This window comes from Pyrus communis, chromosome 7, assembly GCF_963583255.1.
Source record: "Pyrus communis chromosome 7, drPyrComm1.1, whole genome shotgun sequence".
NCBI classification, from domain to species: domain Eukaryota; kingdom Viridiplantae; phylum Streptophyta; class Magnoliopsida; order Rosales; family Rosaceae; genus Pyrus; species Pyrus communis.
Genome location: NC_084809.1, coordinates 9,651,192 through 9,667,496, shown reverse-complemented (window position 1 = coordinate 9,667,496; position 16,305 = coordinate 9,651,192). Strand labels below are relative to the sequence as shown.

At 37.7% G+C, this 16,305-nt stretch overlaps 1 protein-coding gene and 1 non-coding gene across 2 annotated transcripts; both read right to left on the bottom strand.

Moving 5' to 3' along the window:
* Positions 1–8,121: 8,121 nt before the first annotated feature.
* Positions 8,122–8,194, bottom strand: TRNAK-UUU (transfer RNA lysine (anticodon UUU)). The gene has a single exon. It is a non-coding gene; the product is annotated as a tRNA-Lys (tRNA).
* A 1,681-nt stretch (positions 8,195–9,875) lies between these two features.
* LOC137739223 (protein MANNAN SYNTHESIS-RELATED 1-like) lies at positions 9,876–12,791 on the bottom strand. The gene is made up of 6 exons (XM_068478772.1): positions 12,549–12,791; positions 11,856–12,000; positions 11,674–11,744; positions 11,424–11,509; positions 10,601–11,180; positions 9,876–10,475 (listed from the first exon to the last, which is right to left on the bottom strand). The coding sequence occupies exons 1-6, from the start codon at positions 12,648–12,650 to the stop codon at positions 10,197–10,199; spliced, it is 1,263 nt and encodes a 420-aa protein (XP_068334873.1). The 5' UTR covers positions 12,651–12,791; the 3' UTR covers positions 9,876–10,196.
* Between the last annotated feature and the right edge of the window lie 3,514 nt (positions 12,792–16,305).

Sequence of the window (16,305 nt, the reverse complement as noted above, 5' to 3'; positions counted from 1 at the left end):
ACTAGCTCACTAGGCTTATACAAACGGCCTTTGGCCTTGCAACTCCAGCTGGTTCATCCGAAGACAGAAGGATGATAACCGAAAATAGAGGGTGCAGATTCAAAGGAGCATCCTACATCAATGAAGAAACTCAACCTAGTCAGAAAATCAGTCACCGTGTTCTTCTCCATGCATATATGCTTCATTTCAAAATGCTTGCAACGACTTTGGACAAGTGAGACCAGAGAACGAAGCTGACAAAATCTTCCGTCCTTAAATCAGTTTTTCAAATTCAGTAACACTCAATACATAAGGAGATGCTCAAACTTGATCATGAAAACGCTTCCACTATATCTTCTGGTCTTCCAGTTCAGATGTTCTAACATCTTCGCTATCATTATCTGTAGGCGAGCAACGCCTTTTTTTTCTACAGGGGCTTGTAGGAAGTATCAGCTCAACTGCTCTATAATCATCTTCCATATCACACTTCTCCTCCTGTACTGCCGGGTTCCTGTTACAATTGATTACACCACGAATACTTAGCTTAGCTCCGAACACAAATACTTGGCGTAGATGTAAACAACAGAACAGTGATACATCAGACATAACCACAAATGAAAACACTGACTGAATGTAACCAATACGGTGAGTTACTTTTCAGGTTCAAACCAACTACTTTTGAGAGGAAAACATACCCACAAGCCCATAGAAAGACATTCTCCACAGTATTACGCCTTGATAGGACATTCGTATGCCAATCGGTCCACTCTCTATTTTCCTGATAAGAATGCTTCTCATGTAAATATTTATTCCAGTATATAAATATTAGAACCTCACAGAAAAAGAAACATATATATGAAGAAATAAAAGTATGGACCTGCAAATATGCCTGAATCTCGCTATTGTTGTTTCCCAGTTGAATGATTTTGTTGGATATACGTGTTAAATGTCCAATGTTCCCTAACCTGGGTGGGGATCTACCCTCATCAGGAACTGTCGGCCGGTTTGGATCAGTTTCTAATGTGTAATTATTTTCTGCTGTAAGTATTCTTCCGACAAGATCACACTCACAAAGAAGATGTTGTACGAGAGGAGCATTCTTGCTTTCTAAACATGATACTATTATGTTCTCTATGTGGTGATGGACAAAGTTGTTAAATGGGTACCTGGAGAACAAAGCGTGGGAAGTAAGACCTTGTATAAAAAACACTCTTTCTTGGACAAGAAAATTCTCAAACTTACTTGAAAAACAAGTCTAAAATTCTTTGTATTGCTCCGAGACGAATCAATTCCTTCTCAACAGTTTCACCACCCACCCTCAGTAATACTGCAATGAACTCTACAATCTTTAAACGATGTTGTCCAAGAGGTGGCTGTAACTTGCCATATGTAGTTAGCAACACATTGTCCACCGTTGAAACATCCAAAAGCTTCAGCAAATCACCTGCATCATAGCATGCTTTGCAGCATCAATTTTTTGACCAATCCGAAATTATCTACACGTCCTTTTGCTACACAGAAGAACAAAGGATAGGACAAGTCCAAAATTGGGCAGAATCCTATGTGGAGTCGAGGAAAGATCAGACCGCAATAATTTAAAATTAAAACCGAAAACATAATGCAAGTAGTCGTGAGCACCAACCTAACTGAATGCAAGTACCACGTACCAAATGACCAAACTAAGGAGTTAACTTTACCTAGGATCTCCAGCATGCCAACAACAGTCTCGGAATTAGCAGTATCTACAGATCCATGAGTAATTTGAAGTCTACCAAAATTCTCATATGTTCTCGAATTTAGCCTCGTAGGGTCTAACAAATACAAGCACACTGACAATAAGTTAATAAGAACATATTGCGGTCGTGAGTCCTCCAAAGCATGCCGGAACAATCTTCCTATAAAACTGCGTAAAATGTGCACAAAATGAACTCACTGCAGAATCTTAGAGCAGAAATGCAATCAACATCAATTTATCGTAAATGTAAGAAGAAATAATGCTACCTTGGGCTAGATATTTTAGTAGCAAGTCCAGGTGGAGCGAACCTTGCTACAGCACAAAGTGTCTCTGCTGTATTAGCATGCACTTCCGGAGAATCCTGTAGAAAACATGCTCATTAACAGCAAACAAGCCATCCTTTATTGAGACTGGCAATACTTTTAAACATAAAAGGGATAAACCAAAATGGAAATATTGATATTTCCAGCACATTAATCATGGTTTTAACCCTATAAGTTTCACACGATCAGTGCAAAAATGTTCAGCGCAGAGCGAGCACTTACAGGGAAAACACTGAGAAGCCTATTCAGTCGCATTAATATAGCTTAAATACAAAACTAATTAATTACTTACCCAAGAGATGAACTTTTCTGTTATTTTCTCCAGCACATCTGTATCTTGTATCATCTCTAGCACATTTCCAAAATGTCCCTGATGCAGTGCTTCGTAAAACTTTTTATGTGTATGTTCACAGCAAATCAATTGGGTTTTCACGAGTTCCTGTTGACAACAACCAATTCGAAGCATGTCAATATCTAAAAGCATAAAAAGTTGCCTCTTATATAACAAGTTACAATCAAAAGCTCTAGATCCTGTTCACTGTTGTAAAATGTTAAAAGTAGGAACTCCGGAAGTATTACCAGTAGGGATGAACAAAGGTAACGACCAACATCAATGCTAGGTCTAATTCCAATTTGGCCAAATGGCTTATCGACAGTAATTTTCTCAGCCTGTGCCCACAAGAGGAGAGTGCATGTGATCAGCAATACCTTAGGAAGCAAATAACTTCTTTAAACTGAGAAAGAATGTCACATATATGGTGTCATGTTCTCTTGCCGCACTGTTTCACATAATGACATTGTAAGACTGAATCTGGACCGTGCATTTAAACAAAGATCAACAGCATCGATGGTCTATTCACTGGAAACATAATGTTGCCACACCGGTGACAGAAGAACATAATTCAGAAACACAAAGCCTTGAGAATATTCACCACTTTACGTCTCCTTTCAAGCCAGATAAGGGATGCAGGGGACGTTCCATTCTGAAAGCAATCGTCCACAATCCTCTTGACTACCTGTAATCCTTCAGACGAACCAGTGGCGGGAACACTGAACCCCTAGTTTACAGGTAAATCAAAAATCATCAAATCTATAATTCATACCTCATCTGGAGGTCGGAACACTAGAAAAACAACTATGCAATGGGACCAACGAAATCAAAAGGAACGGTAACACTTACAGAAACAATAACATAACAGCCCGTCACCTTGCAAAGTGCCTGAGTCCCAATCATATATATCGTCAAAAATTAGAAAATCAGGCAGAACAAGGAATTAATTTTCTTTTAGTGGGAAGATCAGTAAAGCACAGAATCAATATCACTTTATGCACCTTTAAAGTGGATTTCTCTGGACCTATGAGACGTCCACGCCGTTTATAGAAATTCTCCTGTACACAATTGTAGAGATATTAGAACAAGGGAAAGTAAATTTGCGTAGCCCTCTCCATCAAGTAGGTGATGGAACACCCAAAGGCTCATATTCCTGATATTGTTCTCACATTCCTTATTCACTAGACCTACGTCGTAAACAAAATGTATACTTTTCTAACATCATACAAATAAGGAGAAGGGGAATTTACGAGATACCCACCAAGTCAATCCCGTATTTTTTGGGCCCAATCATGATCATAGTGTATTTCATTTCATCATTTAGTACTTTTATTGCCTGAAATCAAAATCTTGAGCACTCAAATGAGAAACTAATAGAGGATAGCTCAAACAAAGACCAGTGCCACGAAAAAAGAAATGCTTGGAGTTTTCAAGCAAGAAAGAAAAATCAGTGTACATATACATCATATCTTAGATTCTTAACTAAAGGTAGATAAATTTGATTCTTAAATTTTCATTCAAATGTAAAATTGTTCTGATATAAAGCTATAGATGTATATAGGACGACAATCATAAGCGGGACCCGCTCCATGAACAGAGAAGCGGGATCCCTCTAAAAAAATGGGGTTCCTATCCTATCTATATGCAATATTACATACACACATATTATTGGGATGTTGTTGCATCTTTGAAGAGAAAAACAACATTGCATGGAAAGAACAAAGCTAAACCTTAAGAACTACTTCAAATCATTTGAACACAAAGAACAATCATAAGTTGCATATAACAAAACAATCACAAAGAATCTGGTATTTGTACCAGATGGGCAGGAAAATTTCTTGCCAAAAGGCGAGTAAGACCCTTAGCCTTGTCAATAATTTTTGGGTCTCTAGTCTTTTCAGTAGTTGAGACTCTCATGCAATTATCAACCTGACCATAATTTGAAATAAAATCTCATCAATCCAGATACGCAGTTGAGAACACAAATATTGATAACCGATGTACAAACTCAACATAAGACTTTTTGTAAACAACATTTATTATGACATACCAGTTCACCTGACATGTCATGCTCTAGTAGAGCAGATTCTACCACCGGCCAAACCTTTGTTATATTATTTTCTGCACATGACAAGGCAAAGGCAGCCATAGAGATGAAACAGTTTAGTTCGCTGGTACAGTGGTACCCTAAGATTTAGCCAATACAATTTGAAATAGTTTTAAGCCCTTTCGTTTCTATTAAAATTGGATGGTTTAGTTTTCACCATCCACCAGAGGCCATCCGAGTGCCTCAGACATACCAAAAAAGCATTACGGATATGCGTTAGGTATTCTGTGGACATATTAAGATAGTCAATTTAATATACATGCCTGATCCATCCACGGTACACCCATATATGAAAGTCCCATTTTACCCTACAGATACCAAATTGGGTAACACTACAGTTTCTCCTCAAAAGAACAGTCAACAGTTCCCTAGATTCTAGAAACCAAATATAAAATCTATTACGTGTTTGTCAAGCAACCAAGTAGAAGCACCAAAAAGATTTGCGCTTTGAAAAGAATTAGCCAAATGTTGGAAATTTTGAATAGAAATTTCATTCGCCAGAAGTTAAGTTTTCCAGTGCTAGAATTTTAACTTGATCATTGAATCCTGATCAAGTAGATGTCTGTAGAACTACAAGCATTGAGTATGGACGAAACGAACGAAATTTCTGTTTCAAGGACATTGCAGTACGTAAGCCTCGATTTTTATATGTATACTTATTATTGCATTATGTTTATATTTTGTAAAATATATTTATTCACATTTATTATTAACATGTATAATTTGTCACAAATCATTGATATTTATCCAACACCAAACAAAGAAAGTAGAAAAGGAACAGGAGAGAACGTACTAAAATATTTCGGGACGGGCTTACGGAAAAATCTGAGCTTTGTTTTTTTGGTCGGAAGGGATTCAAGCAAGCCGTCGTCTCCCTTTGACGAAGGGCCAAAATCCACCATCTTAGACTCCTCGTGCTGCGGGACGACGCCGTTTTCGTTTTTTTCCATCCTCACTCAGACTACGTCGTCGTTTTTGGGTATCAGCGAACGTCAGAGAAATTGGACGGTTGGGGAAGACGACACAGATTTTCAGTTACTAAATTATATTTTATTTAAGATAAAAATAATGAAAAAGAAACAAGCCCAACCTCACGCATCCGGATATATGACAAGGGATATCGATCAAAATTCTCACGCTAGAATCCACTACCAAATAAGTTGAAGTCGCCAGCAATTCGGAATTCACCAAAACATAGAGAAGACTTCAAAGTTTATCGATAATAATATGAATTTTTTGCAAACTTAACGTCAATATGACCTATTTATAATGGAACTTAACCCTAGAAACCATATAGGTTCAAATAGGCAAGAAATTAAACAAATAACAAAATATCTAAAAGATTCTAATTTAAATATTAGAATCTCGTTTTACACATGGTAAACGACATAATTCGATTGGACTCTGCGCCCTGAGTGTGCACGCTTGTTGCCAGACTTTGGTTCTTTGCCAGAGGTGTATTCACGGTGATCGGTTTCTCATATTTAGAATTAGGTGTAGGACGAGGGTGATGGTGAGGGAGATGAGAAGGAAGAAGAAGAAGAAGTGAGGGTAACAAAGAGGGTGCAGCAGTCCGAATGGGGCCACAAAGGATTTTCTTACGCTTTTCAAGTAATATGTGTTGTTTTCGTTGGTAATATTAGCTTTATTAATGTCATCGAGTATTCATTTATTGAGTAATACGCTGGGTACGACTCATGTAAATTGTCGGTCTCTTACAATCCGCATACAAACTAACATGTCAAACAAAAGTTGTGTTAATCTGAACAACTTGAAAAGTGCGTACCTTGATTCTGAGCAGTGCATCGTCGCTGCAAAAGTCATAAGGAGGTTTATCCTCCATGCGAAGAAAACTGCGTTGATGGTTGAGCACGATTTCATTATGGCTACGTACGTACCTGGCAGATAGAGTGATCGTCTATGACGGGAAGCCAGGAGTTGATTGTACTGCCAATTCTCCTCAATCGTTGTTAACCTGGGATGAACCTTTTCTTATCTGTAACTCTTGCAACCTTTTTATCTGTGACTTTTTTTACATACAAACAACAACAACAACAAAGCCTTTTCCTACTAAGTGGGATCGGCTAACTTTTTTTTACATAAATAATAATAAATCTGAGTAAGTTTTGTAATGTGGCAAATGCAGCAACTGGATATCACATTCAGACGTGATCCTACTAATTATCGCTCGAGAATCAACAAGTTGAAAACAACCAAAGATAGGGAACAAAAAGCTGCGGGGACATATCATTACTTGGACGATTAAACTGGCCTAACTGCCCTACATATTAGGGACAACAAGTCCCCTCCGCCCGTCCCAAGGGCGGGACTCTATGGGACAAGACTCGACTAAGCCTCACACCCCAAACGGGTCAGATATGGTTCACTCATTCCAACATTAATGCCCGATTTTCCTCTTTATGCTGTACATTCATGGCATCTTGATATATACTGCAGTTAATGTGTTTTGCAGTTTGGCAGAAACTTAGAGGGCAAGGCATCAACAATACACACTCGAGTAAAAATAGTGCTGGAGACAAGGTTGCGCTGCTGACGTGGGCTGACTATTGACGAGCGGAGGAGGTCCGTTGCCTGGTGAAGAAAAGTTCCAGAAGACGGATAACAAAGTGTGTTCGATGTGGAGTTACTAAGTTAGCTAAAAGTAGAGTCAATGTTTTCGATTATGTGAAATAACGTTGGAGACGTAAACACCAAAATTGACCGAATGATTTTGTATTTCTCTATTGCTGTGAGTCTTTAAATTTATTGCACATAGTACAGAGATGTATGCATCCTCCCCAAATGGTACAAAGAGCGGGAAGCCCAATTATCCCGGCGTTGCTGCCCTGCCATTGACAACTGATAACGCGAAATGAGCTCGAAAAGGGCTTCGTAGAGAACTCCTTGCAATCCAGCTCGAAAACAATGTCCCTAAAGCCGAGCTCCAAATTAAGCAAAGTACAACCCCCACTTCGCAGCAAGGAATTCTATTGCAGGATCGAGGATTGTATAATATCTTGTGCAACAAGTCATGAATTCGTCTTTTTCATTCCTGGTCACTACTCCCACCCGTCGCGAATCACTCCTTCTCGCCGCTCCCTTTAACAGGGAATCCTTTGATCACCAAGAACCTGACACATTCCTCCGATCCTTTAAGCCCCGGCAGCGAAGGTGTGATGCAAAATGTGTGTTGTTCTTTCATCTGAATCAGAAGAAAGATTTCATATTTTATGCACAGTATTGTAGTTTAGCTTATGCATATTTTAAGAAAATCTCAAAATAATTAAACTCGGATTTGAACTATATATGGGGATTCTGATCCACACCTCTTTAAAGGTATGAAAAAAAACACTTTGCATACCAAAATAGTAAAAACCAAACTTATACTATTTTTAAGCTTACAATTTTAGCCTTACAATTTTGACTTCCATTCTTTCATCTTTAGTCAAATTATACGGATAGTCACACAGTTTTACAACAAGAATAAATTATAAAGCTGGACCCAAAAATCCCACCAGCCAGGTCAAGTTCGACTTGCCCCGTAGGCTCTCGGACAAGTCTGGGCTCCGATCCAACTCCATACAATACAGAAAACAACACATTCGACAAAAAAAAAAACACATTCGACCAAAAACTCAAATCATTCCGCCGTCTGTGGGAATCGAACCCACGACCACGTGGTTAAAAGCCACGCGCTCTACCAGCTGAGCTAAGACGGCTCGCTTGTCCCTTTTATTTACTTATTTTATTACACTTAACTGTTAAATCAGAAGAGAAGAAGATTAGAGAGACGACTAATCCTTACCCCTCCCATTTTTTTTCTTTGTTTCTTTTTTTACTTATTCTTTCTCCCAAAAATAAAAAAATTAATAAAAAAAACCAAAGAAAAAGCAGTTTCACCCTCAATGAAACTATGAACTCAGGCTCAAGCTCAAATTAAATTAGTAATAGAATGAAAATGCAGTGGTTGGGTTAACAATATCATACAAGATACTTAACTGAAAATGAAATTATTGTACAGCTTAAAAATTATAAATATAGTTTAACCATTTTGTTATTCATTTTCTTCAATAGATGAATCTAAAAAGGAAAGTAATATTCGTGAATACAATTCCTCTCGTACACACTCATATTTACTTATAGTATTTTAATTGAATAAATAAATAAAAATTAATTGCCGAAAAAAGTTATAAAGTGTGTGAAAATTATTTCCGTATAAATTCTTGATGAAACAAAATGAATGACCACTTCCAAATAAGATGACATTTATTTTCTGAGATCCAATTGGCTTAGGAGGTTTTTTTTTCTTAAATTTATTTATTTATTTCAAGGTTTGTAATTTACAGCTAAAAATTGTAGACAAGTTTCAGAATATAAATGGGTTCTGTGACTCCTGCCAAAGATAAAGACTAAGTGGAAGATAAAACGTGACACATCATTAGATTCGAATATTCTTATCTAACTACTCTTGTTTTTATTTTTATTTTTATTTTTTAAGAACCCGCAATTACATGATTATACTACACTTGCACATATGGAGAAGGTTTTTATTGTGGTCAAAATACGGATAGTAATACCACCTGTTTTTATATAAATGGTGAAAAATTGTATTTTTTAAGTTATTAATTTTTTACATATTTCATCACTTATATAGTAACACGTGGTGTACCATCCTATGTTCCGATCACATTGAAAAATCTCTTCAACATATGAACTGTGTCAGATTTAGTATTGTCCTCTGTGGACAAAACTACCTTGGATCCTGATTCAACTCTCCTTTTTTTATCCATTTTTCTTTTTGTTCCAAGATCCAAACAGATATGATCTTTTGTTTTATCTGTTGACCTTGTTGGGTGTATAGGTTTAATTAAAGGGAAGTGATTTTCTGCAATCTCCTGTTTTCCTCCCACAATTTTTTCTTTGGTTACGGCCTTTGGATTGAACAAAAAATCAAAAGCGCATCAACCATCAAAAGTAATAGAAGTGCATAAGACAAAAAGAGCAGTGTAGACATAGACGAGGGCACTAAGGGGCAAGGGGGATCAACTAACCCTTCGATGAATCTTCATGAATAACTTGGATGTTACCCCTTTTAAAGGTTAGAATAGAACTTCATATATGTCCTCTAACTGTTTGATAAAATGCCTCAAAGAAGAGTCACCCTTCTTATTATTTAAAAAAATATATATTACATGCAACTTCAGATAATTTTTCCTGAATCCGCCACTGTGTGTAAAAATCATTCCCTAATTAAGCGTTTTACTAGTCACATATTTGCACTGTATAAATGTCCATATTATGTTTTTACAGACACGTGATAAGAGAGACATAATTGCATTCCGTCGGTAAAAAGGCATGTGCAGCAACAAATAATGCTCCTGTTCAACCAGATTTGGAAAATATGACAAATAATATTAGAATGAATATAAGGAAAAATGTTATGGTACATATAATCAAACAACAAATGATATGAACCATTTAAAGGTTCAGAATTTCCTGCCCTATCAAACACCGTCTTCAAAAGATCATTTTTAACAGACAATTTCTGTTCAAGGTTCTTGTAACCGAGATTAAGTATACATTATACAAACTAGCCTGTCCAATCTGCGTAACCAATTAAACCTCGAATGAGGTAAGTAGCGAAAGCTAACACCGTCTTTGAAGGCTTCGATACATCTGCCACGCCTTTCCTTTTCCCGGGTTTCTTCTCACGGAAAGACATTAGCAGTAGCACGCATAAGCCAAATGGTTCTTCTTCGAGACATAATGTGTGATGAATTTGGAGGGAGATGCAGAGGCACCGGGGATGTCAGCTGGGACAAGTATTTGAGTTTTACTGGACGCGATTCTCTTACCTGCCACATTTGCATAGAACAAACCTGAAATGGCTGGTACAAATACATCACTTTGCGCGCACACGTAGAAGTCAATGATCTTCTCGAATTCAGACCCCTCAGAATCCAGGTACTTTGATTTCTTGTCCGCTGGGATAATGCCATCCTGCAATGAATTCCAGACTCATTAAGTACAAAATCTACATCTGAAAATGCATTGCAATGATATGGGCTTCGGAAAGAAACTGAAACATAGTAAAAAATTCAAGGCATAACAGGAGAAGTGTGCACCTTGATATACGTTTTCGGGAAGATGTCTTTCAGAGCATCAAGACTGCTGTCCCATTTTGATTCGGTCAAATAGATTGTGGTATCCTTTGCGAATCCAAGTTTCCTCAAGAATAAAGCAATCTCTTGTGCATTATAGCAACTTTTTGTTCCACTTTCATCTCCTCCTTGGCAACCGTTCTTCTCCAATATGTCAACCCTCAAGTCCACTGCTACAAATTGGCCATCTGACTTGCGGCTCAAAGTTTTCAGACGCTCAACCATTGATTCGACCACTTCACTGATCTCTTGTTGCAACTCTAATGTTCCAAACATTCCCAAACATGCAACTGAATCGCTAGAACTCTTTCCTTCTGTCTTCTTCATATTAACTGAAGGAAAGTAAGTAGCCAACCTTATGTTGCCCTTTGATCTATAAATTGGTTCCACGTGTTCAACAATGTAATCTTCTGTAACCCGATTGGGAACCTTAACAGCGGCAAGATTCCTTGTGGATAATTTACCAGGTCGTTTTTTTACTACTTTGACCACACCATCCAGGCTACTTATAAACTTCTCGACATCATAAATCTCATCAAAGTTCCTGGAATTTCAGTTAAATTAGTTGTTTGCCAAAATCTTTTATCTAAATCGAAACAAAGAATTCTTTTATGGTATTAGTAGAGAAGATATCAGCAAAGTTCAGATAGAGTAAAACAGTATATTTTTACTGCCAAAACCCAACACAAGCACAATGACAGCAGCAACACGGGAAGAAGTATTACTTGTTCTTAACCTATAAATAATCAAAGGAAAACAGGGTTTTAATAGAGCATTAGCGACTGACCTCTCATCCCCTGGTTTGGTCCCTCTAATATCAGGAAGTACAAGTGTTGCCCCTAGATACCTTGCCACAACAACAGCATCCGCGACCTGAAGAATGCCAAGGAACAGATTACTGAGTGAATAGCGAATTGGCTTACAAATGAAATGGCTAATGTAGGAATGTACAACAGAAAATCTTTACAAAAAGACCCAGGATTTTAAACATTCCAAATTAATAACTTTATCAACGAGATCAACAGTTCGTTAAATACCTGTGAAACATGGTATTCGGGGCCATTTGTTAATGAGAACAGGACATACCCCTCCGTCTGCTCTACATCATCTGCTAGCCAGGTAACAAGATAAGAAATTACGAAAAGTAATTAGGCAACGGATCATTGCAATAAACAGCATATGAAATTACCAATGATTTCAAAATGCAATGAAAACTTACCAGATGGCTTAGGCCAACACTGTTTTAGCTCCTCGCCATCATCTTTCCAAGGTCCGCCATTCTTCTTAGCGAAGCTACCGAGGCCCTCCTTTGAATACTCGGAAGTTTCTAGGGTATCTCTTCCTCCTCCTCCAGGAAATTTCTCCTGTATAAATCAAAAGATAAGAAAATCACACAATATCCCTGAAATCGATGCTCAAATCTGTCTGCTGAAATTAAACAATGTAAACTTCATAAAAAAAATCTACATGAGACATGAACTCTATGCAACTCTTCTAGAGCGAAAACGCCGAAAAGTGAAGTGTGCCAAATGACTGAGGGGGGAACATACAAATCTTTTGGATAACAAATCAAATTCTTCAAGCAATAGAAATGTTTTGAATATTTTAAGTTTTGAATCCATTTTGCCTCTCAATTTCTAACAAAATGGCGTAAATCTACATCAACAAATCTACTGTGACCCAAATCACAAAGATTGAAACTTGCTGTGATTAAACTTCGATTACAACAAATCAATGAAAACCCATCAAAGATGACAAATCAAATGAAACAGTAAACCCAGAAGCAGAGAAAATGCTATTGCACAGTGACATAAAATTTGATTATTCTGCAATAAAAAATCAAACAAAAAGCAGTAAAGTGATGATCTTTAGCATTGTGGAGAGAGATTAATGATGGGTTTTGTGGACTTACTTCAACAGAATCAAAATGGTCTCTCTTAATCATGTTCCCAAGCATCACAAACATTGCCAGTGTCAGTACTCCTGCCACTACCTGCCTCAAATCCACACCCATCTCTTTCTCTCTCTACAAAAAATAAGAACTCTCCTTCACTCACAGTCACAGATCCTACTCGATCACCTCAAAATACACCCTCTCACTAACTCTGCTGAGAGAGAGAGAGAGAGAGAGAGAGATGAAGCCCCAGTAGGTGGTGATGGATTGGAGCACTAGGAAACCAAGCAAGGCACTTGGGTAATAAACAGTTGGGGAAAAGGAGGGTGAGAGATTGTAGTTTTGAATCAAAAATGAAAAACTTTAAAGGCAAAATGTCCAGCACAGGAAGTGTATCAGATCACATGGTACTCAGAAATGCATTTTGTAATTGTAAGTCTTCCTTCTCACAGCACAGCACACCGACACTTTCCTTGGGATAATGACACCTAGCCTAAATTTTTTTAATCGTAAGTCTCCCCATTTTCTCTCTTTCTCTGTAAATTCTATTTTTTACCATCTAAGATTACAGTATAATGATATTTCTTTTTTACTTTGTAAATAAGAGGTCGTAAGTTGATTCTCGTCTGAGCCTATTTGAACCATATTAGCCAACTTTTTCACCCTCTTAGACTATATAATGTCGTTTGTTAAAAAAAAAAAAAATCATCTTATTTTTTATTTTTATATTTCTTTTTTCTTGTGGGTTTATTTTTGTATTTTTCTTAAGTGGTTGGAAAAGAAAAGGTTTTCTACTTCTTTTTTTTTTGTTAAAAATAAAAAGGTTCAAAATTTTGAAGAGCACAAATTTAATATTGAAAAATTAATACTATTAATTGTTATCGATTGGGATCGCACGTTTAAATAACAATTGTCAAATTAATATTTTATTCAAAAAATATTTTAAATTAATTATCTGATAGCATAATTTAATTAAAAGAATATAAATTTAAATCAAGAATGATATTCATAATTATAAATCAGGAAAATAATTTTCCATCCAAAGATGTGAAACGAGAGATGCAAAATTGAGAAAAGCAAAGAAATATACTTTTTCTTTTATATAAACTAGGACTAAAGTGACATGTTGTTGAACTTTAGTGGCATTGTTGTGAGGAAATTTTGATCGTAAAGATTTAGTGAAATTATCATTAGAGAAAAAAAAATATAGTTGTAACTGAAAATTGCGTGTTGAACTATAAAAATATTATTATTACGTTTTCCCCGGGTGATGCGTCATCAAGTTGCATCAATGCTTTCATATTCTTTAATATTTTATTGACCATAACACCTATCTTTCTGTGTTTTTAAGAAAAATAAGATTGGTGGGTGAAATGGCATTATCCATGTACTTTTTGAGAGAGAACTCTTTTAAGGAATTCTTATTACGATTTAATAGTATTTTTCTTTATGTGCAAGTAATAGATCTTAATTTTGATTATCCTAAACGCGAATTCGAATCAAATTATTATTGTTAGTGTCACATCCCGACCTGGGGAGGACCACTTTCCGGGCCTGCTCCATCACCGTAGCACGATATTGTCCGCTTTGGACCCCGATCACGCCCTCACGGTTTTGTTTTTGGGAACTCACGAGCAACTTCCCAGTGGGTCACCCATCATGGGATTGCTCTAGCCCCCTTCTCGCTTAACTTCGGAGTTCATACGGAACCCGAAGCTAGTGAGCTCCCAAAAGGCCTCGCGCTAGGTAGGGATAAGAATATACATATAAGGATCACTCCCCTGGGCGATGTGGGATGTCACAATCCACCCCCCTTAGGGGCCCGACGTCCTCGTCAGCACACACGCAACCAGGGTAAGGCTCTGATACCAAATGTCACATCCTGCCCCGAGTGGGACCACTTCTCGGGCCCGCTTCATCGCCATAGCACGATATTGTCCGCTTTGGGCTTACCATTCCCTCACGGTTTTGTTTTTTGGAACTCACGAGCAACTTCCCAGTGGGTCACCCATCATGGGATTGCTCTAGCCCCTCTTCTCGCTTAACTTCGGAGTTCCTACGGAACCCGAAGCCAGTGAGCTCCCAAAAGGCCTTGCGCGAGGTAGGGATGAGAATATACATATAAGGATCACTCCCCTGGGTGATGTGGGATGTCACAGTTAGCCTCATTATAAAGTTTAGCTCATTTTTTTGCCGTTTAGTGTTATGTATTAAAAAAAATTAAAGCTAAATTACACAAAACTATCTCAACTATTAGTCGAATTATAATCACATACCTCATATTTTAAACATTACAATGTCATACCTTAGTTTATAAATTTGTTGTAATGTCAGACATTCGTTAAATTTTTTATCAATTTAGCTGCTAGCTGTTGACGTAGCAGGCAGCTGGCCCACTTACTCTTCCAACCAGATTGATAAATTAATAATTTATTAAAAAGTTCAGAAATTATTTTGTAACAACAAAACTAAAATAATAAAGAGGGTCCCACCACTAAGCTTGGCAATTTCTTCCTCCCCCATCGTGCATTATCCTCTCCCACATCAGACGCCACCCTCACCTTCATAACTCCGGCCAAGTCCTCTTCTTCTCCGGCCACTGGATTTTCCCCGCTGGCGATTATTTCTGAAATATCTTCTCTCTCTGGGCTCTTCCAATTATGAAGTTTGAAGGTTATGGAGGAGAGAGAGGGAGGTGTTGGGCGAGTTGACCAGGCATGGAGGAAAGAGAGGTGCTGGGTCGGGTCTGTAGTGGTAGTGGGCGTGTGGTGACTGAAGATATTGAAGGTTTTGAGCTTCTTGATTTGCGTGGGTTGTTGCAGGAATTTGGTCTCTATCTGCATTTGGAGATCTGCACCTATCCCTGTTGCCAAGAGTGGGGTGCCGCAAGTCAGGGCACGGGTTGCAGAAGCCGGTCGTGAAGAGGATCGACGTTCATCGAAATTCGGGCCTTGCTGAAGCCCAGGGCTTTATAGTGGCTGTTGTTGCAGATGTGCAAATATTGAAGAAGATGACATTTTTGGAGGGGAAAAGCGAAGAGAGAGACATCGTGAATGGCTAGTTTCGTGGTTGAGTGGCAAGGGTTGATTTGAAGCTCTGACGGCGGAAGGGATCGGACGACAGAGATTTTGAATCCATGGTTGTAGAGGACTTGACTTTTTATTTTTTATTTTTTATTTTTAAGGCTTTGAGGTTGCTGCGAGTTGCAGCTATGGGTGAGTGTGATAGATTTTTGTAGTTCAAGGTGTGGGTTGCGGAGTTAACCCCCAATCAGGTGGCCGGAGAAGAAGAGGACTTCACCGGAGTTGTGAAGGTGAGGGTGGTGTCTGGTGGCGTGGGAGAAGGAATTGCACGGTGGTGATGGGAAGGAATTGCTAAGCTTAATGGTGGGACCCTTTTTATTATGTTAATTTTGTTGTTACTAAATTTTTAATTTTTTAATATTTTGTTAATTTGTCAATCTAGTTGGATGAGTGTGTGGCCAGTTGCCTGCCATATCATTAGTTAACAGCTAAATTGACAGAAAATTTAACGAATGTCTGACATTGTAACGAATTTATAATTGAAATATAACATTTTAATGTTAAAAAATCGACGAATAATTGGGGTAAATTTACGTAATTTATCCAAAAATTTAAAGAAAAGTACGAAAAAATCTTGCTTTCATAATCAATGATAACGTGGCTAACCCAACGTTTTTCTCGACCAACAAGTAATGCTTATGAAATTATTCTTGCAAAAATAACCTTTTTTTTTATTTTTTTATACAAGCGAG